This window comes from Priapulus caudatus, unplaced genomic scaffold (genome assembly GCF_000485595.1).
Source record: "Priapulus caudatus unplaced genomic scaffold, Priapulus_caudatus-5.0.1 Scaffold849, whole genome shotgun sequence".
NCBI classification, from domain to species: Eukaryota; Metazoa; Priapulida; class Priapulimorpha; order Priapulimorphida; family Priapulidae; genus Priapulus; species Priapulus caudatus.
Window position 1 is genome coordinate 57,924 of NW_014577910.1, and position 25,059 is coordinate 82,982.

Genomic DNA, 25,059 nt, shown 5'->3' on the forward strand with positions numbered 1-25,059 from the left:
AGAAGGAGCGACCAAAAGCAAAAGTCGACCCTGCGAAATCGATTGTCCAGAGTCGGATCCCGCGCCGTTGCGATCTCGCTTGGCCTCATGCCGCTAGGCCGGCACGGTTCCACGGCGCGGTCCGGTAGAATTCTAGTAACCGGTGTGGCTGTCATGCTGTTTAATCATATAAGCATGCACTGTGTGTATTGCATTCGAAATCAAGCCTGCGCGCGCCGCGACCCGGCGCTCATATATACGTGTGGTGAGCCTGTGCGCGTGCTTGCGTGATGTGACTGCGCCGCCGAAGTGCCGTTGCGTGCCGGCGCCGCCTGCTGGCCTGGCAGGCGTGCTTGCTGTGGATGCTGCCTGCGCAGCGTGCGTCCGCAGTCTGCGGCGCGCTGCCTGTGGTGTGCCGGTGTGCTGCTGCAGGCGTGGGCTTGCTGGTTGATTGGTGCTGCGACTGCAGTGCGTGCGTGTGTGACCTGCAGCGCAGTGCGTGCCTTGCATGCCGTGCCGTGTTGTGAATCCCGTGTGCGGCGTGTGACTTGCGGCTCTGCTACGTAAACCCGTAGGACCAACGACCGTTTCAGCGAGATATGAACGGCTTAATCATGGAAATCCTAATGAATTATCCCAATTCAAACAGTCGGCGTTTGCGCCAGAATGCCAGTTTTCTCACCTCTTTCTTGTGGGTTTTAAGCAAACGCACAGTGAAATGGGAGCAACTAGAGTTTATTTTTTCATAAGGTAGTGTGATTATGCATGACACGAAGTATTTGCTAGTCTAGTACTAGAGAAATTAGCGTTTGGATGCGCATTGTGAGCCTTTAAGGCGATTAACTAGGCACAGTACTTAGTAGACTTTTAGCTCTTGAAAATGCTAAATGATAAAAATCCTGTACTAAGTCGAGTGAGCTGAAAAACAAGTCAAATGGAGCTACATTGCAAGCAGACATCAGACAGCGTTGAAACAAAAACGTTTTCATTCAGTTCGCCAGCCCATGTACTTAGAGAATGCTATATGCCTATAATCAAGAGCATAAAGCAAGCCATTAACATTTGTGTTGCAATTCCACATTACCATCTATAACTTAAATTAATGGCAGGGTTCTCCCTAGGATGAAATTGAAACAGAAGGGAGGGGGGAAAAGGGGAGGGAAAACTAGGGGGGTCCGGGGGCCTGGTCAAATGGGAATTCTAGCCGAGGTTGCCCCTCGGATTGCCAGTAGCAGCAGCGCCTCCAAAGCTGACTCACTCAGCCTGTTCCTCATGTAGTTTTTGACTATGCGCATGTGTGAACTGTTCAAAAGAGGGGAAGCAGCTTCTGATTGGTTTAGCAGTGAGGGTGACCAGCCAATCACAGCGAAGCACACAAGTGTGTTTTGGTTACTGCTCGCAAAATGGCAGCATCAACAAACGATCGATTCCCGCGCTGTCAAACTTTTATTGTAGTGGAATTTAATCGGGCAGAGGTAATTTAAACGTGGCGCAACGATTGAAATGGGGGGGAGGGGGAGTTTCCCCAAACGGGGCGGGCGCGCCCGGTTTGCGCAACGTAGGAAGCGGCCTGAAGAGGAAACATTTCCCCTTCCTTTCATGTTTCTAATCTTTGACCCTTGACCTCCTGATCTGACATCACGTCTTTTCTGATTGCCCCCCTATGTCCCAAATATCAACACTATACGTCAAGGCATTTAGATTTGTGCCCATGTCGTTGATGAACAGACGGATGCTCATGCCATTCTAAGCTTAGCTGCACCTAACTTGTGTCTGATGAGCTCATAAATCTTAGTTATCAGACTCTAGCGAATAAAATTGTCAAAGAAACTCAACATATTGCACTTTTAAAAAGCTATGAGCAAAATACACAGAACAGTTTTTACACTTGTAACTTCCAAGCCATCTTGATCACCATCTATTTTTATCAACAGAGTTCACAAATACGTTTTGAGTTGCCAGGGACACAGCTAGTTTTTTGCATGGAGTGGTACAGTAGTGTAGGGTGTCTGATGACATGCCAGTGACCAAACATCACTATTTCAAGAAGCAAAATGGCGAATTCTAGTGCAATCTGATTGAATGAATCTGAAGGAAATTTATTGCTAGCTTATTGTAAACTAACATTTTCTGAATTGGGGTGTCTCCGTTTCAAGCTGCTCATTATATATACATTTTTATTGCATTTAAAATAATAGAAGCAGCTGCTCATCCAATAGTTGCCTCATAGCTACGTTACCTATATAGCATCGGTGGTCAGACCGTGCTATGGCATACATAACATCAAGAGTGCATAATAGAGAAGAGTATGACACGGTTTTAACAGCGTTTTGCATTGTTTTCAACTTGTAAATACTCTATCAATATGTGAATAAATATATTCAAACTTTACCTTGTTTTCGTCTATGATTCTCCCTTAATCATATGACACCACCAATTTACCTGAAAATCGTATGTGTTCTTCAAAAAAGTCATTTGAATACGACACGGTTTCCCACAGTTTTCATGCATGGACGCATGTTTTAGACTGAACTTTCTTATGGGATTAGTGTTCTATTGTCTATGACGGAACTTTGGGGGCCGTATGGGATATTAGGCATCGAAGTGTATTCAGCCTGCAGCGTTTCCAGCATGCTAAAAATAAATGTGCTCACGGCCAGCTAGCTAGCAGCTGATTCCCTTACGGCCCCCAACGTACCGTCATAGACAATAGAACACTAATCCCATAAGAAAGTTCAGTCTAAAACATACGTCCATGCGTGAAAACTGTGGGAAACCGTGTCGTATTCAAATAACTTTTTTGAAGAACACATAATTTTCAGGTAAATTGGTGGTGTCATATGATTAAGGGAGAATCATAGATGAAAACAAGGTAAAGTTTGAATATATTTATTCACATATTGATAGAGTATTTACAAGTTGAAAACTATGCAAAACGCTGTTAAAACCGTGTCATACTCTTCTCTATTATGCACTCTTGATAACATTGCAGGATGAGTGAGTACCAGTAGCTATAATTAAAGTACCAGGCAACTGGCGACACACTAGGCCGTAAAAAAATTTCAAGACAGAGAGGTTTCCAGATGTCATTTGCTAAATCGGCAAAATGCAAACCATTCTTACGAGCGGCGAATTTTTCCTAGCTTAAATTTGCCAAGTAATGAGTTGTATTTCGTTTAGTAACTTATACAAATCTCCTTCTTAGATACCCGTTTTTGACCTCACAATGTAGTGTTAGTGGTGCCTTGTGTGGGAAATGCAATGTTTAAGCATATAATCTGTGAATAACTTGCAAAATAGCTATAATTATTGACACTGATACACGCAGGAAGTGTACCTACTCATACAAACAAGCTTCAGCGCTGCCTCGCCGCCTCGAGTATCGTATCAGTGGCAACAATCTATTTATAGACACTCGGCTATGCACTCATAAACAGGAATGCAGGTGAGCAGAAACATAGGAAAAGTCTGGAACCTATGCCAACCATGGCAATGCCAAAATGTAGTGAGCAGACATTAATAAGACCATCAGTTGAAGCTAAACGATTTAGAAATAGTTTTCCTTAATTATATCCCACTCTAAAAATTAAAATATAGAATTTATAATATTACTATTAACTTGCTCATACCATCAGCAAGAAAAGCTGTAAAAGCAGACAATCTTACTCAACATGAGGCAAATCATGGTAATTAGATGACATGCAAGCACTATTGAACTTTGCGTGTCCTACCTATGCAGCTATCAGCCATGGATAGTCCCCTAATTCTGACGATTGCTAACCTATGTATGGTTTGTTTGTTATAGACGGAGGTTTCAGACCAGCCTTGCAAGCCTACGCTTTTCCAGAGTAGAGATCAAAATACATTTGAATTCATAATGTTCCAAATCAGGGTTCTCCCCAGGATGAAATTGAAACAGGGTGAGGGGGAGGGGGAAGGGAGGGGGAAGGGGGAGGGGGAAGGGGAGGGGAACCTAGGGGGGTCCGAGGGCCTGGTCGAATCACTGGCAGCAAGAACAAGTACGCACCTGCAGCTACAACACACACGCGTCTATTGACTATATATAACAACATTATATATAGTTATATATAACTACTATAACAACTATAGCTACTATAACAACTATAACTACTATAACAACTATATATAACATTGTTATATATAGTCAATAGATGCGTGTGTGCTGTAGCTGCAGGTGCGAACTTGTTCTTGCAACCATCGACGTACATTATAGAAACGATTGCCATCTGTATATCGCAATAATAATTTATAAACCAAAATGAATCACAATTTGTGACCGTAGATGGCGCTATACCCGCTTTGTAGCGATGCCGTTTGAAATAAATAGGTTATGCTGCGTTCCGACATGTTTTGTAAAACTTTACTCTAATAGTAATATAGACGTTTTATCGGCAGCTAGGGTAGAAAGGAAATACCAATTTTGCATTAAAGATATTGTCAATGAAATCTTGTAAAACCAGAGGTCCCAAGTTGGGAAAGTCCAAGAAAGGGAGCCAGCAATCCAAGAAAGGGAGCCAGCATTGGCCCAGCAATCCAAGAAAGGGAGCCAGGTCCATTGCCGTTTTTTCGCAGTGCGCAAAAATAGGAATAAAGTTGTGGCGGGCTGCGATATGTGTTTGTCGCAGCACACCACCATTTTTTATAAAGTATACACGTAAAATCATCGTTTTATCGCCTTTTATTGTTCGCTGGAATCAAAGTACATCAACAACAACGGCAAATTTAGTAATTTACCAATGTAAATTTTCATATGGCTGAAAAATGTTACGACCGGGAGCTTCTGACCTCATTCCGGGGCACCGGGAGCAGCGTGTCATACCGGGAGTCTCCCGGTGAGACCGGGAGACTTGGGACGTCTGGTAAAACGAACCAGACGAGTGTGACACCAGAGACTGTTTGTGTCTATATAATATGTTACAGCCTAAAAAAAATTTTTTTTTTACGAGAGCTCTTTTTTGATTTTGTATGAAAAAAAGAGCTCTCGTAATTTTTTTTACGGGAGCTATTTAGGCTTGGCCAGAGCTACTTTTTCATAGCATGATTTTGTAAATATATTCATAATTTTGATGCGCTGACTCTAATATCATTCATCAGCATTCAGAACTCAGCATTAGTATCAGACTATGAGTGTTAAGAAATCATCAACAAATTACCCCGGCCCCCCACTCCGAGGTCGGAGGGACCGCATGCGCGTTCCCAAAATCTCCGGTAAAGGGGTATTTTTCGCGCGACAAAATCCGGCCCAAGAATTGTAAAAAGGCAGTGGCTACGGGTACGGTAGCCGTATCTTAATGTCTCGAGGCTACGGATACGGGAGTCCATTCGCTTTCATACTTAACGAGACAAAGATGGCTGCGGTGGCGCCAGATTTCGAAATAATGCCTTGGGAAATAAATTCACGATTTGAGAGTTTAGATGAGCTAGAACCCTAACCCTAACCTTAACCCTAACCATAACCCTAAACCTAAACCTAATCCTAACCCTAACGCCAAAAAGGGGCTCCAACGACCGACAGCTACCGTACCCGTAGCCACTGCGTTGTAAAAAAAGGGGTGTATTGGACTTTTCACCCGGAGATTTCTTTCAAAAGGGGGTGTTTTTCTCTCTCTTTCATCTTGAATATCATAGAAAACTTTATCAAATGACAAATCCCGGGATAAATTTATTTAATTTTGAAATGTAAAAATATTTCCCCCTGGGCCCTAGTTCCCCTCGATCACTGAACGCTACACTGCGTAGTGTAAACTGGTTCGACAGTTCCACACGCTACACTAACGTCACTACGGTTGGAATGAGAGCTCACCTGAGATAGGGGGTATTATTACTATTAATACTATTACTATTAGTATTAGTATTAGTATTATACGCTCCTGATATTAGACTTAGTGATACAGTGATAATGATACTGATACTGATAGTGACAGGCCTACGACCTTACCGATTCAGGCTTTCCGAGTAATGAGGCAACCAAGCTGCTTGTCTCCGCCAGGAAGTTATCTGGAACCTTCGTAACATTTGTTTTAATGACAAGGCAAGGCATCTTTGCGTTTTACAGGTACAGTAAGGACAAGAAGGTTGCAAGATCAAGAGATCGCAGAAATCGAGTGAAAGTGAAAGCACAACCCGGTGTCGCCGCAGTTATGAATAAATTGTACAAATTTGACATCGAAATGGTTTCACTAAATACAACGGTAATAATTATTATTCATATATTCCTGTTTTAATTTAAGAAATATATAATACAACTAAATGTTTGTAACTGATTAAACTATATTTGTATAGCTAAGTATTATTTTTGTACCGTAAGCGACATGCGCAAAGAAAATGTGCGCGGTCGCTAATAGCACAAATGGCGAAACAGGGGAATTTTGTTGATCAAGCTTTCGAATCTGATGATGACGATCCTATTAGAACATATGGAACTACATCAGAAAGCAGACCTCTGACACCGGGGAAGTCACCGAGTAATATGAGTCTAAAAACACGTGATGCAGATTCAATCACAGCGAGAAGTTACAAGGTAGAATCTGTCAACAAACTCCACTCAAATTAGATACAATAATCAATAGGCCCTATTGAATAATGTAACCCAACAAGAGTAGGGTTACAACGCGAGCCTATTCTTTTCTTTGGAGGTGCCCCTGAGTGATTCACTCAGGACGGTTTTATGGTGCGTTTTTCGAGACTATAACTTCCAAACTGGGTTTATTCTAAACACGAACCTTTCTCCGCTATCCTGGGACTTACTAAAATAATACTATGTTACTGTGTGTATGTATCACAATACTCTGTAATACTGTATTAAACTATTACTAATAGTAATAGTAATAGTAATATAACCTGTTACAAAATTTAAAAGTGATGAGCGGCGATATTTGGAGCGCCATTTCTGTTGACATTTGACGTACGCATTCCCAATGCGCATAGCATTCTGCTACCTTCGGCTCCTGTGTTGCCTGACATGCTGGCTCTGGTGATGTCATAACTGACAGCAGGCATCCCATGATGCATTCGATCTTGGAGCCGAACGCTATATGCATTGGGAATGCGTACGTCACAGGTCAACAGAAATGGTGCTCGAAATATATTGCCGCTCGTCACTTCGAAATTTTGTAACAGGTTACATTAGTTTAATACAGAGTATTGTGATACATAGTAAGCCCAAGGATAGCGGAAAAAGGTTTGTGTTTAGAATAAACCCAGTTTGGAAGTTCTAGTCTTGAAAAACGCACCATAAAACCGCCCTGAGTGAATCACTCAGGGGCTCCTCCAAAGAAAAGAACCTACTTGTAACCCTACTCTTGTTGGGTTACATTATTGTATCTACACTCAAATATACCGGGAGAAATACAGTCACTACTTTTTAGTACTTTCATTAGTCAATAGTTCAAATTAGGAATTATTACAGGAACTTTCGGCTTAATCACGGAGGTTGATCATAACAAAGTCGAATCGTTAGGCATTACAGCGTCAAAGCAGTTAAGGTGATTAGGTGTTGTGGGGTTAAATTTAAAACTTCAAACATCAACAACGCCAACACGCAACAGAACGGATTAGATAATATATGATTGTCTTATCATGATGTAACCCATTATAGCCTATACTGCAAGAGATGAACGGGTCCGGTTAAGTCCAACCCTGACTCTCAAGCCCTAGTATTTAGCCAAGCCTTTAGCCCAAGCGATTAGTAGGCTGGTTGCACTATCCATGTACCATTTAAACACTCAGAACACAGACGGTCACACTTAGGTAGACATATATATTGTTTAGCCTGAAGTAATCACAATTATAAACCAGTGTGAATCTTGTTGAGAATAAAATGCTCAATGTTCTAACAGCAGGTCAAGTTTTCACAACTTTAAAAATAGCAAACTGCTCAGTAGTTGTGGTCATTCAATACCTCAAACATCAGATTTGTGAAATTTTCAAGCGATAGTAATTGGTTTGTTATACTTCTGCATGACACCGATGTTTTAATTTAAAGTTTGTTTCCTCTGACAGAGTGTGGAGGAAGGTGGAAAAGAGTCTCTAATTAATTCTGAGCACCATTCTCCAGTACAAGACCCTACTGCTTACCATGTTAGGTGATGTTTATCAGATATTTATCAGACTATATAAATAAATAAACAAAGAGATAAATAAATATGTGTGTGTGCGTGCAGTGGCGGATCTACGGGGGGGGGGGTTTAAACCCCCCCCCCCCTTGGGCTGCCCCGGACCCCCCTAGCAAGGCGTGCCTTCGGCACGCTGGGGTGTGTAGGCCAATCACCTCGGGTAAATTAACCCCCCCTTTAATAAAAACCTAGATCCACCCCTGACGTGCGTGCGTGCTCGCGCGCGCCCGTGCGCATGCGTGTGTGCCTGCGTGTCTGTGTTCATGTGTGTATCTTATGTCGCTGCTCAATATCTAAGTCAAGTTGAAAAAATAAAGCAATTAAAAACTTAGTAAATATTCACTTGTAATAATCTTTTATATCGGCCATTCATTTCAGACAATCACAGAGAAGGTTTTCAAGTACATGTAGCACAGAAACATCTGAAGGAGCTAAATCAATTGACTCTTATGCCAGGTGATATAGTTATGTGGACACTTTCAATGATTTAAGGAAGAATCATAATAACCCATATTAAGATGCTGTACTTTACATAAACCATTGCTGTTTTTTATAATATTTTCTAATTTACTGATGTATAAAAATTGGGTTTTCAGTACACTTAGAATATATTTGTGAAAAGATGACTTTAAATTCTTGGTATCCTTTTCAAATTGTACAATCAATAATGAATCAACTACAATGAAAATTGTATTTGGTTTGTTCTGGAAAATATGTATCATTATTCTCTATATGCAGTTGCTATATTTCATGCAAATGCATATATCATTTGTGAAGAATTGTAATTTAATAAAAACATCTAAGCTGTACGTTGTGAATTTTTGACAAATTACATCAAAATAAAAGTGAATTGTATCTGAAACAATATGTTTAGACGAACGCTGTCATAGCCATGTATACCTTTTTGGCTGTTGTAAAGTTAGTGTTTTGTTTGTTTTCTATGCAGCTGGTTGCACCATCCGAAATTACGTGAACACTGGAAATTTGTAGTTGGGTCTATACTCCTGTTTCTAGCTGGTATAGGTTAGTACACTACAGAAATTAGTGTATAAACATAAAATAATAAAATAGAGTAACATATTCATACAGAGGTTTATAGCCAAAAAACAAAATAACATTTAAGCCATTTACCTTTTATGCCTACTTTCATTTTTTGCCAAAATGCTTCTTTTATATCAATTGCATTATAAATAGAGTTTATAGTTTGATACCTGGTGTGTCAGCTACTGCATATATGCACATGCGTAACAACATCTATATAATTATCAGAAGTTAACCTATCAACATTTGGTATATCATGCTGCTCTTTCAGGGTTATTTTGTGGCGGTGTCTACGCGGCTGCATATACGCACAGCACAGCTCAGAGCGTTGTTTTCTTTGTTCTTGGCACCATATGCTTTATTCCAGGAGGTAAGAAATCTGTAAGCGGTGTGGGGAGAAGTAGTTTTTACACAATCTCATGCAGTGTATAAGGACCTGCCGTAGGAGTGACATTATAGGGTCAGTGAAAGTGATTATGAATTAAAACCTGGAAATTGGGCTATAGAACCATTTAAAATAAGGGCCACTAGCAAAAGAATATGAGAACAATGGGTTTTAAAACAGGTGTTTACACAAGATTTGTGAGTGTTATCTATATAATTTCACTTTCCGTATGAAACAGTGATTAGGCAGGTAGGTTGTAGAATGGAACTTTTGCAATGATTTTACTTAAAAAACGTGTTTTTTGTACTAAAGTTTCTGTCATCGTCGATAGGATGAATGTACTGGCATGCTTATTAAATCTGACCAAAATGCTTTTTTGTTTTTACAGTGTATCATGTGGTTTATATCTACATGGCGATGACCAACAAACCAGGATACAACCTATACCATCTTCCCGCTTTTAAGTGATCGCTTCTGTCTGCTGACATGTGATACAAAGATGACTATGACCGATTAGTGGCTGACTGTGGTCTGTAGTCACATAGTGAATTGGAAACGAATTCACTATCTCCTTCCCAGCTGCTCCATCCTCAAGTTTATTCATATGGCTTTTTTTAATATTTGTTTATTTTTGGTCAAGGTGCTATGTACGTATGACATTATGCCCAATCCTGACCATTGAAATCCAAAGAACCGCTGGTGTAGAATAGTCTCAAGATTTTATTCTATAAGTATAAGCCTATTTAACGGCATAATTTATGTTTTCTTTTTTAACATGCAAATAGTACTTCGTGGCATATACCTCTGTGTATATTCAAGCTAGAAATCTGAACAACGTTTTGGGTGGTGGTTATGTTAATAGTCGCATATACTCTCAAATATATCATGCCAGATGTGTTTGCTATTTGGCAATGTATGTACCTAAAAATCACCAAGGTGCAAAAATCGAAAAGTTCTCTTCTTAGGTGGTATATATGTTATAAAATATTTCCTTCTCAAATGTGCATTCTAAATGTGAATACACTAGAAACTATATTATGATCTGTTCTTCTCATCATAGTGCAACTCCAAGCACATACAATGAAAATAGAATTATAACCAGTGCAGTAAGGTTAATATCTAGTGCTGGATGTGGTCGACTTAATATAATATAGTATTGAGAGGTATGGTGTGGATGTCAGCGCTTTGTTTGAGCTGGAAACTGATTCAATATTTATTGGGAAAATGTAATCTCCTACTATAAGAATGACGTCTCATCTGGGTGTGATTTACTGCTAAATATTTGGAAAACTATATTGTACATAGATTCTAGTATTTTGCCAGTAATGTTTGCCAACAGAGTTATCTTTGTGATTGCATGTGTCGTCTATGACTGCTGTTACATGGACGCTGCCAGCTGTTGCTGTGAAAAGGTCTTTTTCATAATCTTATGTACATTTTATAAATGAGTAAATATTTCGTGACTGATGTACATACTTTGTATTCCAATATGAAATCGGGTTATATAATTGTATGAAATGTTAATGTTTGAACTAGACCAGTTTAATGCTTGAAGAGGACAATGTTGCACGTCTGCGTATGCCTGTGTATGATGTTTACTTCTACTGAGTATATTATAAACTCCAGATGTAATATTTTGTCATTTTAGGTGAGATTATTATATTATATTAGATAATATAGTGTTTTGTTACAGTGCATAAATAACGGTAGTCTCATGCACTTGTAAATGAAATTTCTTCCAGTTTGCTCTTGATAAATTCTTTATTACAGTTTCAATGCCAAAGATTCTTATAGTTATTGCGATATTTCAATGTAGCAATTGCTTTTACTGCTCTCAAAATTTAGTCATATCTATGATTAATGGAGATGCATCTGTTTCAGGGTTCTCCCTAGGAATTTCAGAAGGCATGTTGTTTATAGATGAATGGGAGAGGCCCAGGAGGGGGTTGCACTAATTGCAGTCAATTAAGCATGTCATAAGCAGCCCCAATACGCGAGTAAACAGTTTGGAGACGTATATCTCAAGCTAACGAAACATAGGGTGACTGTGTTAGGCTTGTCAAAAGTAAATGGCTAACAAGAGCCGCAGAGCGTCTGGGCTCATCTGAGGTCTGTTGCTACGATTATAAACGTAAAATTTCAGTCGTGCGTAGTACCACATTTGTTAGGCGCAGATATGCAGACACGCAGTTGCGTACACATCATTGTTAGGACACGCCCACTATCGCAGATGGAGGGTGGGAGGGGGTGGAAAAGGGTGGGGGAAGGGGCGGGGGGAGGGAAGGGGGAGGGGCTCTAATAGCAAAGCAGTTCACTCCTTTGTTAACAGTCAAAAATCCATGTTTAACCCTCCCTTGAGGGCAAAAGGTTATCGACACTTACTCTTCGCATGTCAGCAGAAGGGACATTTCATGGTCCTTTCATATAAGCAATAAAAATGCTAGGTCACCGCTGAACAAAAAAGTTTTTCAATCGTCTCGTCAGACCATGTCCTCAGAAATGTTAAAATCTGCCCTGTGCCATTGACCTTTGACCTGTGACTCCAATTTCGGCACAGTGATGCTTTTCCTACCATGATGCTATACACCGACTATCACGAGCCTAGGTCGAGCCGTTTAGATTTGTGCCGGCAACTATGCATTTCTCCCTATACCTTAAGTTAGAGGAGTGAATGTTCCCCCTTCTTTTACACCTCTTGACTTTGACCTTTGACACCCCCAGCTTCGACATCCCAACTCGTTTTGACGATCCCCCAAGTGTGCGGCCGAATACCGTGACGTACGCGAGCGTTAGATTTGTGGCCTGCAATGTTGACGGACGACCGACCGGACGGACGGACGGACGGACGATCAAGCGATTCTACAAGCTGCATCTGACTATGTCAGATGAGCTAAAAATTAAGACATGTTGGGGGATTTATGGGATGTCCCAAATTAGCTTAAAGGGATGGATGTCAAACTGGGGAGAACCCTGCTTCTATTAAGAATGATGAGTGTTGTTTAAATAATGCTGAATTATTACAATAAATAATATCTAATTTTTCCTAGCCAGGTCTACGTAAGGGCTTATCCAATGAGATTACTGCCAGGTGTGTGCACACATGCCTGCAAATGTAATGAACTTTTAAGTAAAGGAAGTTGTTGATTCATTTCAGATATTCATTAAGTTTTTAGTGTTGCTGTATCGACTTGTTAATTTGAGTAGCTTCTGCGGTTTGTGAAGTTTCCTATTTTTCATTCAACATACAACACTACGTCACTGTTCTTACTTTCATGGCATCTTTCTATTTCTACATTTTATGATATTATTGCTAGAATACATTTATAATAGTTATATACATTTTCGTATCAATGCGGTTCTACTTACAATCTTTGAAATGCTGACTTTTAAACGCATGCCATCAGTTCCAGCCAGGCCTGTTCACAATGTAAAACATTACTTTGAGCACAAATGTATGCATGGAAAAAATGAAAACTTAATGCATCTAGGTTCAACATCAAGTTTATTACTGAATCTAGCATGAGATTTCCAGTGGTTTCATTTTCTTTTTAACATAGATATCAGGAGTAGATAATAGGGAATTCCCTATTATCTACTTCTGATAGATATCCATGCATAAAGCAAAGCATAAATTTCTTTTGAACATTTCTATTTTATACTACTTAAAAAATATTCTGATTATATAAAACAAGTGCCGCGGAGCGACAGCGCTCATCTCGCGTGTACTGCGGTGACTCTGTGGTGGAGTGGTGTGATTCTAGTAAACCCTGTTAGTCCCAAATGTGTTCACATATGCGCCGAAACAGTGGAAGGCACAGGGATGGTATCAGGAACCTTCTCGAAGGAATGTTCGTTGGGATCGTTATGGAAGTTGCCACGAGATGGCGCATACATTTAAGTGTCTTAAGATTAAAGATGGAAGCTCCCATCGTACGTAGTAGCAACAACTATTTGCAAGACAGAATAGGTAAGCACTCATCCATTTACCTACGCAAGCCTACAGGCTGAAATAGAGAGCTGCCACCTGTAACTAATTAACGCAGGCAAAAACTACACAGTACTATCACCACCACATGCACTGGCAGTGGCATAAGTTACATGTAACACACTGACAGTACAGAATGCCATAGAAATTATACGATTTAAGGAGCATAAACCTTCAACCAAATTTAGCTTTTGAAATTTTACTGACATTGTAGCCTCATACATCCAGGCATGTATAGATTATACTAGCAAACCCGGCAATCAAATTCTTTCTAACAGTAAACAAATTCATGTTTAACCCTCCTCTTGAGGGTCAAAAGGTTATCCGACACTTACTCTTTGCATGTCAGCAGAAAGGACATTTCATGGTCCTTTCAATAAAGCCATAAAAATGCTAGGTCACCGCTGAAACAAAAAAGTTTTTCAATCGCTCCGTCAGACCATGTCCTCAGAAAATGTCTAAAATCGGCCCTGTGCCCATTGACCTTTGACCTGTGACCTCCAATTTCGGCACAGTGATGGCTTTTCCTACCATGATGCTATACACCGACTATCACGAGCCTAGGTCGAGCCGTTTAGATTTGTGCCGCAATTATGCATTTCCTCCCTATACCTTAAGTTAAGGAGTGAATGTTCCCCCTTCTTTTACACCTCTTGACCTTTGACCTTTGACCCCCAGCTTCGACATCCCAACTCGTTTTCAGATTACCCCCCCACGTCCCGAATTTCGTGACCGTACGTTGAGCAGTTAAGATTTGTGCCCAACTGTTGACGGACGCACGCACGCACGGATGGCCGGACGGACAATCATGCGATTCTACAAGCTGCACCCGACTACGTCAGATGAGCTAAAAAAGACAGGTCTGTTACTGCTTTCGCAACAACCGGTGTGTATGTGTGCGTGCGTGCGTGCGTGTTTGTGTGTGTGTGCGTGCGTGCGTGCGTGTTTGTGTGTGTGACTGGGTGTGCGTGTGTGAGTGTGGCACCGACACTTTTCACAGGGCGAGTCATTAAATTAGTTGACAGTCGATTCTAACAGAGAACATCACAAATATATACGCTTTACTTCAAAACCGTACTATCCTTGCTGTTCTCAGCAGCATGATCTGGGAATTCAAGGCATATCGTACAACAATATTGTTTACAACAATTTTTTTTACATAATCAACACAACACTATACATGTAAACTTTGTAGGGTGGAGCAACGTCTGTATAACACCCACATGAGACTAACTTTGGGAATATATGTACCGTTCGTGGCCATACATGCACGTATACTCGGTACATTCACACGCGGCAGACTGACAGCCATAACAGCTACAGACTCCTAAAATAATTAATTGGCAGTCAAATCCACCTGCAGCACAACCAAACGTTCTCAAATTCTTTACGGTATTCCCACTCAAGAATACCATCTAGGAACTTTAATGACAGATAGTATCTGGTTGCTAAATAGTCATGCACTACTCATATAGTAACTGGGACTAAAGCTCGTTTATTTTGACAGATATAACACGGACTAGTGTCTGGACGTGGGCGAAACATGCCAATGGTAGATTCTACAACTTTATTGCTTACCAATTGACCTTACGATTTCTGTGTGCATGAAACAGAATACAAGACGAATATCAGCATGTTTCATCGAAAATTGAATGATTCGAAAAGCTATTATAAATCGTGGATCTCTAGAAGGTTCTATGGATTATTTCATCTGGCACTGGCAGATAGGTAGTAAAAGCAATTATTGTAGAAACGTTTTTGTGTGGAAAACTGTTGTGAGTTTCAATGTTCAAGCCCTGATCATCGGTGTTGGTTTCTTAATTGTTGCACCTGCAGTGAAAGATGCAGTCTTCACACGTATGGTCTGAACGCTTAGTTGAATTGCACTGGTTAAATTTGTTCTTTGCAGAATAGTGTTTCAGGCAAATAATATGGCCAATAAATACATAACGACAGAACACACGTGTATGCGGGAAATCATAATATGGAACCTAGTATAGAGCGGATATTACTATAAAGCAGTTTGGTGCTGTAAATGCATGATACCGACCAATAAACGCCTACTAAAATGATCTGACATGCTTTCACGTAACCACTGTCATGAAACACAGGCCTATTTTGTTACCCACCTTTTGTTTAGGCACAGCACCGGTGGCTGCACCAGATGGCATTGCGCTAGCTTCACTACCAAGTGTGTTACCACCAGGGTAAGTATGCACCGAGCTTGGGTGCACCACACCAGCTGCCTCTGGCGGTTTTGGGTGCTTGGGTCTTGCTCCTGTACACAATACCAATATAATTATTTACATGAAAGAACTAGTGCAGAGACCAGCAGTTGCCAATCATGATCTTGAAGAAGGCACCACAGTATGGGTCTGAAGACATGGACACAAATGGATGTAACAAAACCAAGAACAGAAGGCATTAGTAGTAAGTACACAATCATTCAAGTAGCACAATCATTCACAGATTTCCCAAAATACGTTGAATATTGTACATTTTAAATTACTCGATCTCACAGCAGTCGACCAGAATTTATTGCCAAACTACTCTTGCTATGAAGAATATCAGCTAGATGTGTTGTCATTTACTGCGATAATCAATCCCATTACAATAGTACAGGGGAACGTGTTAATTGTTGCTTCAAATCTATAACATACATATCTTGATACATGAGACTTTAATTACCTGTTGGTGGGCTACGAATTCTGTCCATGTTAGTTCTGTTCAGAGATGTCCTATTAAGTTCTTCTGCTCCCGAAAATGACTCCTTCACCTGCATGTTGTTTGGCTTCACATGCACGCTGGCCACTGGGGAAGAGGGAAATAAAGAAAATGAATAATTTAGTAACCTACAAAACTCCACACACCTAGTCGGTTATAATATAATAACAGCAAGGTGTGCAAGTGATTACCCATCTAGATTGTAGTATGATGGATAAGTTGCACATCTTCAATATCTTGCGAGAAATATCGCGCTTACACTCAAACGACAAAATTAAATATTGTTTACCTTTTTTGGATTGTGACTTCTGCTTTCGCTTTTCGGATGATCCAATCAGTGAGTTTGTAGTGTTTGTTCTAGATGGCAGCTGTGCAGCTGCTGCTGACTGTTGGCAGAGCGAGATCAATACCAATTCATAACTAACAAGGTTAGGGCTAGAATATAGAAACTACATGAGTATGGGAGTACTACTGAATATCTACGTTAACAAAAGTGAGGCCATAAACACAAAAACGTCGTGAATGATGATCAGAATGTAAAATTACTCTAACGCTCATGCTAAACCCACTTCACAGAGGACATAAGCCCTAGGTCAATTGATAACTCACCTGCTTTGGTGACGTCGATGCATTTTCCTGTTCCTGCTGGCTCTGTGAGTCCATCTGCCTGCACTGGTCGCCCTTCTGTAGGTTTTGTACACCGAGCATCATCTGGCGTGACTGGTTTGTGTTGTTTACAGTGGTCTTCAGTCGGGCAGGCTGCGAGCGTTGAGCCTTCACCTGAACCAATATGTCAAGCATGCTAATAAAATTTATCTCAGTTAGATCCAAATTAAGTTAAAAAATAACTTTATATGTTAACCAATTAACTTTTTAAAGGGATCGTTTACTCTAGGTTCTAGGGTTATTTTCAGTTAATTTAGGTTAAAATTACGCTACATAAAAAGTTTCATGGTTCAATCACCATTAGAAATATTATTAAAAAATGTTTTAAAACTAACGACTACAGTTTAATTACAACGACGGTAGCGCCACTCAAAGCGCACGATCTGATAAGTTGCGCAAAACCACTTTCCAGCCAAGGGCTACAGACCGAGGGTGTTTCTTATTTATTCATTTAAAAGCAAAAGGATTGTAATATCTTATAAACGACATATAGTTTCAGTTATATTATGGATAAATTTGCCCTAAAATGAATATCGTTCGGTTAAATAGCATTTAGGTATAAATATAATTGCACTTTTGTGATTAGCCCTCGGTCTGTAACGTGCAAAATAAATTGTCAAATGCGCAACTTTTACAGGGTGGCAGCACGGTCGCAGGTGTCAATGGCGCCGTTCAAATTTCGTGGTTTATGTGTTACGTGTAAGCATGATTGCACATGTATTTGTATTGACATCTCAACCATAAAAAACAAACATGTGCAACAACTAAACTCTCCATATAACACCTTACACATAACACTACTGCACTGCATGGTAACACATGCATCACAGTCACTAAGCCCGCGCGTAGCGCGGGTTTCAGCTAGTGCAGTAAAATCCTAGAGTCTACTATCCCTTTAACTTAATTTGGATCTAACCGAGATAAACTTTATTAGCATGTGAACTATAGAGATTCGATGAAATTATTCAATCATCAATATTTCAAGCAATACCCGGGTCTAAAATTACGCAATGTTCACACCTGTTTATATCTCATCAAGACAAACACTCGGACAGACTCAGCTCTCAGCTGCAACCATATGCTGAATAAAAGCGGGTGTTGTCGATGTGAAGTGATATGGAGGTTTCTTTGCGTCAATTTCTATAAACGGTCTTGAATACAAAATATTCACGCAAGAGTACCATTGTAAATTCTAGACACGATCCTAAAATGCGAAAATGAACTGGTGCGTAGCAAATGCACATACCAATGCGCGAGAGCAATGCAAATCAGGGGTGCATGCACTCTTACCATTGAGTTCGGAAAGTCTGCTGCTGTGTCTATCGCAGGGGACGACCTATTCCGCTGCATGCTGGGTACAGTGGTGCCCTCTTTCTGCGATGCAGGCGATGAGCTTCTTATATTCAGTCGCTCCTCCATGGATAAAGATGAGCTGCGCATCAGCTCCTTCTAAAAAAATAATGTGACAGACCCTCGATGGAACAGCTTGGCAATTTTCCTACGATTCTCACGCATGCTGCCAACCTAAAGAAAACCACACCACCCAAAACCCTGCGCCGGCAGATACACGACGCACTTGGACATCGTAGTTTCTACAATGCTGACGTCTCATTAACAAATGAGCACAAATTTGGACTTCTTCTTATTTTCTCTTAATCGATTTCCGACCTCTGCCATTGAACTGGTTCGTTTTACCTTCTGAGTGCTGCCACGTAAGTGTGGCGAGGTATTCTCCAGGCCTGATGCGATCATCACGTCTGGATCTGGCTGACCTCGCCTCCGAAGCGGAGGTGAGACGGAGCTCCCTTCCTCTATCGGCACATTTCTGCTCTTCTTTACTGGCTTGGAATATGGTATACAGTCTAACGCTCCGACCACATGCTGACACACTGTCTGCACAAAGATGATTAAAGTTCTGTTACAATAGAACACATTTAAATGATTTGGACCCAATCTACTCTTACCACTTAATTGCTTACATCTTTCACATAGAACATGATTACACACAGGTTCTTTGATTCCTAGGCTTGTGAATCTGTAGAAAAATGGACAGTCATGAAATAAAGCATCACATAGATACTAGCACTTGCATCTGATAATTTCATGCACTGGCAATTAATTTCATTGAGTAGATATTAAAAAAGGTATATATAGCTATTCAGATATGGTTACCAACCTCATGCTGCAGTAAACAGTTCACTGGGAATAGCTCGTTGCAAAATTCACAAGGTATCGAGTTGTTGATATCCTTTACGATACCTTCTGTATCTGACCTTCAATAAAAAATAGATCCGATATGCAATAGTTTATATTACTGGTATATATGCACAATTATGGCACAGCAACTCGTAACATATACTGTGTAAAACTGATAACATATATGTGTGATGCATGCATGTGCATGATTATCTATTGCCAAACCTACATAACTGACAGCAAATGCACTGCACTACAATCCTGTATTGTTAAGCTAAATACCTTCGCCCATACGTCAGGTTGTCAAGTATACAGGGATCAGCTTGAACGGAGCTTTTATTGATCTTGTTGTTTAGTGGGCTCATTTTATCCTTTTCCTTCTGGTATTTCACAAATTTTTGAGCCAAGTCTGGTGTGCATCCTGACTGAAACATGCAAGCAGACAAACCTTGAGCAACTAAGCAGAACTTGCGCACACCTAGTAATAAAATATACATACCAGCCTTCTCCATGAGCTGCTATTACTTTACAGTGCGATGGCAACTTAACATACACCACTCTAAATAATTCAGAGCAATACTTAAATATTTAAATATTAATTTTTAATTATAATTATTAATTAATAATTAATAATTATTAATATTAATTATTAATACTTAAATACTTAAATACTTAGCGTTACTAAAATTTTAATATAACAGAATTTTTTTTGGAAATTTCACATTAATATCATAAATATACACTTATAACTAACTACACTACAAAATAACAAACACACTGTCGCTATCTATTTTGTATCACCTGGTGAAGAATTAGGTCATCAAATGGGAACAGTTCGCAACAGAATTCACAGGGAAGGGCAGGTTCTCCTGTCTCTGTAGAAGCACAAAAACTTAACACAACTCACAAACACAACCAGGCTTTCATAGATATATTATCAGAAGTCTATCAATTGATCTATCAATCTATTGATAGACTCCTGATATTATGGTTCTGATCATGCATGATTAATATATTAAAGCCGCACTATGCGCATCTAAACGCTAATTTCTCCAGTACTAGACTAGCAAATACTTCGTGTCATGCATAATCACACTACTTTATGGCAAAATAAACTCTAGTTCCTCCCATTTCAGTGTGCGTTTGCTTAAAACCCACAAGAAAGAGGTGCGAAATCTGGTAATCTGACGCCAACGCTAAATTGTTTGCCAAACAATTTCACCAAGAATCGGTTAGGTGACGTCACATGTTTTTATTTTTGCTACACCGTGACCCGTACCGCTTTACCGCAGCACCGCTCCATGGTTGCTTGGCAGAGCAACGCGAAAGTCTCAACAACATCGGAGAATTTGAACAACATTGGAGGTATTTTCAAATGCCTTTTATAAGACAACGTGCAGTGAAATGGGAGGAACTAGAGTTTATTTTGTCATAAGGTAGTGTGATTATGCATGACACAAAGTATTTGCTAGTCTAGTACTGGAGAAATTAGCGTTTGGATGCGTATAGTGCGGCTTTAAAAATAAATTAAGATAATGAAATGCTTTTATGATTAGAGTGATTACATACGTAGAAGGGTGATGTTACATCTTAAACAGTCAATTACTACAATATATCAAACACCCACACTCCACATAACTGATCAATGATAATCAATTAATTATAAATCTGTTCCGAATAGTCACGTTCCTCATGATATTAAGAACAGTGCGACACAATACCTGGCTGTAAAGCTCACATTGTTAAAAACTCTTCACCTAAAGCTAAATACATAATTCACCCTAAACCTAGGCAGCTTAGCATGAAATTGTTTTGCACTTACCATCATCAGATACATTTGGCGATGGCGTAGAAGGAGACACTAGATTGTGTTGATCCACTTCCTGCCCTCCTAGATGCGTGTCATCGTACAAATCTCTTGCAAGATCTAATTGGGTTGCTAGTTGCCATGCCAAAGCAGCATCTGCTTCCAAATTTGTAGATCTCTGGCAGTCTAGCAATGACAAACAGAATAATTTTGCTTCAGAGTAAAACAGCACATCTAGAAAGTATACCAAGACAAAATATATACATATATATACTGTACCTCTATTTGTTTTATAGCGCGTCCTCGAAGTGTAATTTACGTGTAATAACAACCTGCAAAAGCACCTAAAATGTCTCAATGATCGCTTTACTACAGTACACAATCTATTATCCGAAACCTTTGTGACCAGACATGTTTCAAAACTCAGAATCTTTCGGATTTCGGAATGGTAGTACAGTACAGATAAACATACCGTATATTCAGCAGCTAGCCAGTACTAAAACCGAATATCAGCAAGCAACAAAGGCACGTCTGACTGGTAGGAGCGCTGAGACACGATTGATTCAGCATGGGTCGCGTCGGGTCATGTTTTGGCGCTAAATGCGAGCTTTGGTGTGCAGACGAATTCCACACACAAAAATTACGGTTTTCGGAGCTTTTCGGTTTTCAGAATTTCGGATAATAGATTGTGTACGGTATAATGAACGGCATTAGAAGCTAACCGGGCAAGATATTTCTGACGTCATCCTCGATATGTTTCCCAAAGTAGGCGGACGCCTCCACCGTCGGTATGCGATTGATATTTTTCTCCTTCGCCGCCGCGCTTGGCTCCGCGTCGCTGTGGATGTTGTCTACGACGGGCACGGAACCCCTGCCGCTCCACGTGCGTCTGCGCGTGTTGTTCGGCTGGTCCGCCTCCGCGGTGTCGGCCGACAGGAGCGCGGCTTTGCCCATCACGCACTCGTTGTAGTAGTTCTCCATCAGCTGCTCGTCGTGGAGCACGTTGAACAAGTTGCCGTCGACGGCGTCAAGAGACCTTCGCGTCGCGGCCGTCTTCGGGTAGTTGCAGTTGGCTCTGACGTGCTTGATGAAGTCCTTCTTCATGACGTACTGTCCGCATTTCTCGCACGCGTCCGTTCGCGCCCCGCAATCAGACTCGTGTTCGTCGAGATCGTCCATTTGCACTTCTAGGTCACAGTAACAGCATGCCACTAATCGCTTTTGACATTCATCCTGTAATGATAGCCACAGAATAAGAATCACGATAATCATTAGATTTACAGCGGGTGGCGTACAAAAATGTTAATGCGAAGATCTTAGTTATTAAACATCGGGGTACCCTAAATCAAGATGCTTACAATTTCATTTCAAGCATGTGGAATAACAAGTCCAGCATTGTTTCCCTGTCCAAAAATATGTCTGACTGTGAAAATATTCTACCACATACATGCATATATATACACTATATTGAATGAAAGTGTCAATTGATGACACTGTAGCTCACCACAAAAAAGGACACAAAATAATGAGTGAGTGAGAAGAAGTCAGTTTTAATCGAGCAACCATCGATGTACATTATAGAACGAGAGATATATATGGAGAACTCCCAATTATATACTCTTGATAATTATATGTGTAATTTTTTATGTGAAAATAAATGTTTGAGATATGAAAGTCTGAGATGTGGGCGAGTGATGGCGTTACACCTAAATGATCGCCATTTAACGTTTTTATAATATTCAGATTTAAGTACTGCATAAAAGCGGAGCTCCCGATGTGTAACATGTAAGGTTGAAAGAATACGCTTATTCCACGTAGCTGCTATATACCACATGGTGTTTCCCTGCCCATAACACAACTTTTGTCAAAAGTTAATTGGTTGCATGGAAGTGTTTACTTCGTATGAGTTTTTCTAGGCGGTAGCACACGGTTGCCATCTGTATATCCGCAATAATAATTTATAAACAAAATGAATCACAATTTGTGACGGTAGATAGCGCTATACCCGCTTTGATGTTTCTTAGCGATGCGCGTTGAAATAAATAGGTTATGCTGTGTTCCGACATGTTTTGTAAAACTTTACTCTAATATAGACGTTTTATCGGCAAGGTGGAGAGGAAATACCAATTTTGCATTAAAGATATTGTCAATGAAATCTTGTAAAACAAACTAGATGAGTGTGACACCACAGACTGTTTATCTGCGTGTCTATATATATATGCTATATTATTGCCAAAACCTACCTAATTTGCATAATTTTTTTTAAATATCAAAAACCCCTAGCCCTTATTCATTCACATACCAAAAATGAGCAAAATCCGTTGAACCTGAGCTGACTAAAGGCAATTCCCATTTTTGCCAAAAAATTGCCGTGGCTCGAAAGTACGTCGACTGGCGTGCTCCAAAATAAGACGTTCAAACCTCTCCCATAGCAGTAACAACTATACCCAATTTCAAACATGTGGGTCAAACGGTTCCTGAGTTATCGTTGACCATAGCCAAATGTTAACGGAAGGACGGACGGACGGACGGACGGACGGACGTACGATGACCCATGGCAATAGCTCAGCTTGACGATGTCAAAATGAGCTAAAAAAGTTACTTGTATTTTGTATGATCTAAAGTCATTCAAAGTATTCAGGACCTAACCTTGTGACTATCTAGTTTTCCAATTTCAATGAGATCGCTGCAATCTACACAGGTAACGAGTGCATGCAACTGTTCCTCGTGTTCTTTCTGACGATTTCGTGACACCGGTTCCTTGCATTTTGGGCAGAGTATCAAGTTCCGCTGACAGTGTATCTGATGCAGCTCGAAGTTTGCAGCAGTGATGTCTCGTTTGCTATCAAAGTCAATAAGTAACAGTTTTGTCAGTTTCCAGTGCTAACACATTAATTCATGCTTAATTTAATTTGTGCAGCTACACTTGTGTATTTACACACCTAACCATAAACCTATCTCATGGGTTAGAATATGTACACAAACGCATACTGCATTACTACTGGTGTATAAACAGTACTGGTGTAGACTGTAGGATTTCCAGGAAATTTAAACCAATAAAGCATGTGATGTGATACACAGGGTTGATTAAAGTTAAACGCTTTCTAATCACGCCTGTCATTTTAATGGACGATGACGATATAGCATATATCGTTTTCCCATCGTACCACAGACTTTATTAATTTACTGCAGTAATGCTGCGTTTACACTACTGATTTTTGTTAGCAAATCGTACCGTTTTCAAGTGCATTCCAACACAATCGGCTGAAATTCAACTGTGTTGGAGTCGGAGTCAGGCCGAGTTGGTGCACGTTCTATTTCTCCAACTCGGCGACTTGATTCCGACTCCGACTCCAACACAGTCGAATTTCAGCCGATTGTGTTGGAATGCACTTAAAATCGGTACGATTTGCTGACAAAAATCGATAGTGTAAACGCAGCATAAGATTACCAAGCGGGACCGCTGACAGGCACTTGGAACGTCTCAATAGAAAAAAAAAGTAAATAAACACGAAATGTATTTACTACCAGTCTTAATGTTTCTCTACTAGTACTCTATTTCGCCTATAAAGTATAATCACCTGTAAATGCCGATCAAATGCTCGTCTGCAACACACAAGTACACTGCACGCTAGCTGCTGCACACTGACACATAAATATATTATAGTGTAATGTTTATATCATAATATATGTCATATTTATGTGTCAGTGTGCAGCAGCTAGCGTGCAGCAGCCAGCGCGTGACAGTGTGTTGCAGATGAACATTTGGACGGGATTTACAGGAAATTGTCGGCAATAATAGGTGAAAGAGAGTAGAGAAACATTAAGACTTTGGTAGTAAATAGATTTCGTAATTATTAAGCATTATATTTTATTGAAACGCTCCAAGTGCCTGTGCCTGTGGAACCGCTACTTTCGTGAATGAACTAGGCCTAGCCTAGCCTAGGAAGTGCAATTGCGTACCAGTTTGCACAGTACTTAGTGTCCCCCTCTTGCCGATCCATATTAAAGCAAGAACCTCTTTCAAAGCAGTGGTGTCAGAACGGAATGTTAGTATGTTGGATTTTTATATTAACTTAAAATTCACGAATATCATATTCATTGCATTGCGTACTGACTTCACGAAACCCGAAACACAACA

General features: G+C 40.2%; 2 protein-coding genes across 6 annotated transcripts in view; one reads left to right on the plus strand and one right to left on the minus strand.

Annotated features, from left to right (window-relative positions):
* The window catches only part of LOC106813962 (TRAF-type zinc finger domain-containing protein 1-like), a 30,264-nt gene extending 5,205 nt beyond the window's left edge, over positions 1 to 25,059 (minus strand). The window contains exons 1-14 of one of the 5 annotated variants that reach the window (XM_014818216.1): positions 24,882 to 25,059; positions 23,568 to 23,760; positions 21,641 to 22,151; positions 20,934 to 21,104; positions 19,913 to 19,986; positions 19,394 to 19,536; positions 19,092 to 19,188; positions 18,611 to 18,808; positions 18,206 to 18,364; positions 16,859 to 17,029; positions 16,539 to 16,635; positions 16,214 to 16,336; positions 15,655 to 15,803; positions 12,907 to 12,956 (exon numbers count right to left, since the gene is read on the minus strand). In XM_014818216.1, the coding sequence (XP_014673702.1) occupies positions 12,927 to 12,956; positions 15,655 to 15,803; positions 16,214 to 16,336; positions 16,539 to 16,635; positions 16,859 to 17,029; positions 18,206 to 18,364; positions 18,611 to 18,808; positions 19,092 to 19,188; positions 19,394 to 19,536; positions 19,913 to 19,986; positions 20,934 to 21,104; positions 21,641 to 22,151; positions 23,568 to 23,760; positions 24,882 to 24,922 (2,157 nt within the window). In that variant the 5' untranslated portion in view covers positions 24,923 to 25,059 and the 3' untranslated portion in view covers positions 12,907 to 12,926. Of the gene's footprint in view, positions 1 to 12,906; positions 12,957 to 13,892; positions 13,930 to 14,617; positions 15,356 to 15,654; positions 15,804 to 16,213; positions 16,337 to 16,538; positions 16,636 to 16,858; positions 17,030 to 18,205; positions 18,365 to 18,610; positions 18,809 to 19,091; positions 19,189 to 19,393; positions 19,537 to 19,912; positions 19,987 to 20,933; positions 21,105 to 21,640; positions 22,152 to 23,567; positions 23,761 to 24,881 lie in introns of those variants that run through there. The other 4 variants (XM_014818218.1, XM_014818217.1, XM_014818214.1 and 1 more) reach the window with 4 other exon arrangements.
* On the plus strand, positions 6,327 to 11,323 carry LOC106813964 (transmembrane protein 134-like). Its single transcript, XM_014818222.1, has 6 exons — positions 6,327 to 6,520; positions 8,002 to 8,084; positions 8,493 to 8,570; positions 9,061 to 9,137; positions 9,427 to 9,525; positions 9,929 to 11,323. Exons 1-6 carry the CDS (start codon positions 6,350 to 6,352, stop codon positions 10,006 to 10,008), a joined length of 588 nt encoding a protein of 195 aa, XP_014673708.1. The 5' UTR covers positions 6,327 to 6,349; the 3' UTR covers positions 10,009 to 11,323.

Coding starts and splice junctions, on each gene's coding strand:
- LOC106813964 (XM_014818222.1), top strand. CDS start 6,350: ATGGCGAAACAGGGGAATTTTGTTGATCAAGCTTTCGAATCTGATGAT. Junction 8,085..8,492: donor CCTACTGCTTACCATGTTAG/GTGATGTTTATC, acceptor CATTCATTTCAG/ACAATCACAGAGAAGGTTTT. Junction 9,138..9,426: donor CCTGTTTCTAGCTGGTATAG/GTTAGTACACTA, acceptor CTGCTCTTTCAG/GGTTATTTTGTGGCGGTGTC.